The 2753-nt window shown below is 33.3% G+C and overlaps 1 protein-coding gene across 1 annotated transcript in view; it reads right to left on the bottom strand.

The window, feature by feature from the left end:
- Positions 1-1413, bottom strand: part of LOC107722989 (actin filament-associated protein 1-like 1) — a 14430-nt gene extending 13017 nt beyond the window's left edge. The window contains exon 1 of the mRNA XM_016531491.1: positions 1203-1413. Within this exon, the coding sequence (XP_016386977.1) occupies positions 1203-1397 (195 nt within the window). The 5' untranslated portion in view covers positions 1398-1413. The remainder of the gene's footprint in view (positions 1-1202) is intronic.
- Positions 1414-2753: the final 1340 nt, after the last annotated feature.

Raw genomic sequence — 2753 nt, 5'->3', positions numbered from 1 at the left:
TTTGGTTGGTAAAATAAATGTTGTAAATTCAAATCAGAGCGTCTTCCGTGTCTGGAATGGATGTATTCTTGAGTCTATAAGGTAACAATAATATAATAAGATAACTAAAATACAATTTTCATTGACTAAAACTAGACTAAATGTCATCAGTTTTCGTCGACTAAAACTAGACTAAAATGCTCAGACTTTTAGTTGACTAAAACTTGACTAGACTAAAAAGAGTATGAACGTGACTAAAACTAATAAAAACTAAAATGACAGTTTCACACAAAGACTAGACTAAAACTAAAATTAAAACAGGCCGCCAAAAACAACACTAGTACCATGAAAAAAAAATTTATGAAAGCACTATTGTACTTTTTGGTATTGTTTGGAATGTGATGTCTAAAAAACATTGTATTACCACAACATCACAATTCAAAAAATCATGGTAATACCATGGTATGTGTAGAAAAACATGGCATTACCAAGGTACCATGTGCACAATAAAGAAAATACTGCATGCCAATAAAGAAAATGTTTGCCTAAAATGATGTGTGGGCAGTAAAATAAATTTTAAGAAATAATATCCTAACGTTTCAACCCTTCAATCTGATCGATTTCATTCCTGCCAATGGATACCCAACATTTACTACACGGCGTTTTGATTGTTAACGAAAGCTAAAATTATTAAAAATAGTTTTTAAATTGAATTTGAAATAAAATAAAATACAAATATTAGATTTTAAAAAATGTAAAACCTAAAAAAATTTAACTTAAAAAACTTAACCAAAAATTGAAAATGATGCCTAGGCAACTAACTGAAAATAGGTTTAAGCTGAAGTACTAAAATTACCACAAAAAAAAAGTAAAGCTTAATAGAAATATTTTAAAAAAAAAGTCAAAAACAAAACTATTAAAACTTGAAACTTACACTGTAAGAGTATATAAATAATATTAAAATTACACTTCCTACACCATAACAAAAAAGGAAACCTAAAAATAGTAAAATCTGGTAAAAAATAAATAAAAATTGTTTTAAGACAAAAGTATTATTTCACTGAACATCACTGAACCAATACAATAATTTAACAACAAAACTATTTTTAGAGATAATTCTTTAAGGTAACAGTTGCAGGTTAGCACTTTTTAACTGTGCAGCTTCTCTAAATCACATCACAGAGCTCCACGAGCGGTAAGCAGCTCTCGAATCATTACCGTACCTCTAGTACAGCCATCTGGTCCCCGTGCTGTGTGATGGTAATGCGGTAAGCATGTGCTGTATCCGGGCCGGGTCGCACCTCACTCCCTCTGAGCTGAACCGTGTATTGAGGGGTCTCTTCTGACGCCTCGTCCCGATACATCTTCAGAACCCCGGCCTCCACCCGACACCACAGACTCTGCCACTGACAGTTCATCAGCACGTTCAGGAAGCCCGCTGAGGACAGAGAGAAACAGAAGTGTCCACATGCCTCACAATAATCTGTGTGCTCGGTAAATTTGTGTGTAGCTCATTACATTTCAAATTGCAACCTGGTTGGTGTGCTTAAAGTTGCAGTTTTTAATATTTACAATGTATAAATATTTTGTACAATTGCAGCTGAAAAGCAGGGACATTTCCTTACAAAAAAAGTTTATTAGTGTGATTTTAGTATACTTTTAAACTTAAAATACAAGTATACTTTCAGTCTACTTTTTAATAAATCAGAGATACACTTAACAGTATTATACTTTCGTATACTTGGCTTACACTACAGAAAAGTTCATTTGGCCTATACTTTTTCTTAATCTTTTGATTGAGATACTAAGTACAAGTGTAATTTAGTATTCTAGCCTATTAAATACTTTTTTATTGGCTTCTTTGAAGTAGTACTCAGGCCCATGTTTTAAATCTTATAAACTTATAAACATGTTCAAGTTTATAGTCAGATTTTGGGTGAAATACCTTAGTGTAAATATTACATGGGTGGAAGTAAATCTGATCTTTTTTGTACACATTGCACTTAACCCACACAGAAACAGATAAACTACTGACTGGTTTTATTGATAATTATTCCAAGGTGTGAGAGAATTCAAGTAAAGTAAAGTAAAGTGTGAAGTAAATTCATACTTGCTTCTCTTATAAGCCATAACCAGAATCAATAAATTTTAAATCTCATCACAAAACACCAAGTCGAACAGCAAATGGAGCTAGTAATATATAAATCATAAGCATAAATCCACTGGTAGTGTAAACTGCAAGTCAACTTGAAATACAGTAAATGGTATATTTAATGTATAACAATTTGTATAAAGTATAAAGACTTTACGTGCATCCCAAATTGTGTACTTATGCACTATTCTATTACGTTTTTTGATAGGAATAGTGCGAGTAGTGCGTTCACACTGAAAATTCCAAAAAGAAAAAGTGCACTTTAAATACCCGGATGATGCACTTAAATAACCGAAAAAATGAAGTATGGAATGTTGGACACTTCATGCACTCAACTGTCACAGCTTTAATTACGTAGCGAAGGGGAGGGGCTACCAGACTCGATGGATGCTGAATGACAAAATAACCATATATAATTCATACACTACATGCTTGAGTACATAGTGCATAAGAACATAGTGTATAAGTGCATAGAGTACAGTGCGTCATTTGGGATGCAGTTTTTGTCTCGGTGGCGCTAACACAACACTTGTTTGAGCACTCGTTTGACTAGCTCAGAGTTCCTCAATTAGTTTTCGCAGAGGGCCGAATTCTGCCAACATACCAAGCCAAGGGCCACTGA

The sequence above is a fragment of the Sinocyclocheilus rhinocerous genome, unplaced genomic scaffold (assembly GCF_001515625.1).
Source record: "Sinocyclocheilus rhinocerous isolate Xijiao unplaced genomic scaffold, SAMN03320098_v1.1 scaffold2559, whole genome shotgun sequence".
NCBI lineage: Eukaryota > Metazoa > Chordata > Actinopteri > Cypriniformes > Cyprinidae > Sinocyclocheilus > Sinocyclocheilus rhinocerous.
Note: the sequence above shows the minus strand (reverse complement) of the source record. Positions and strands in the feature narration are given on the sequence as shown.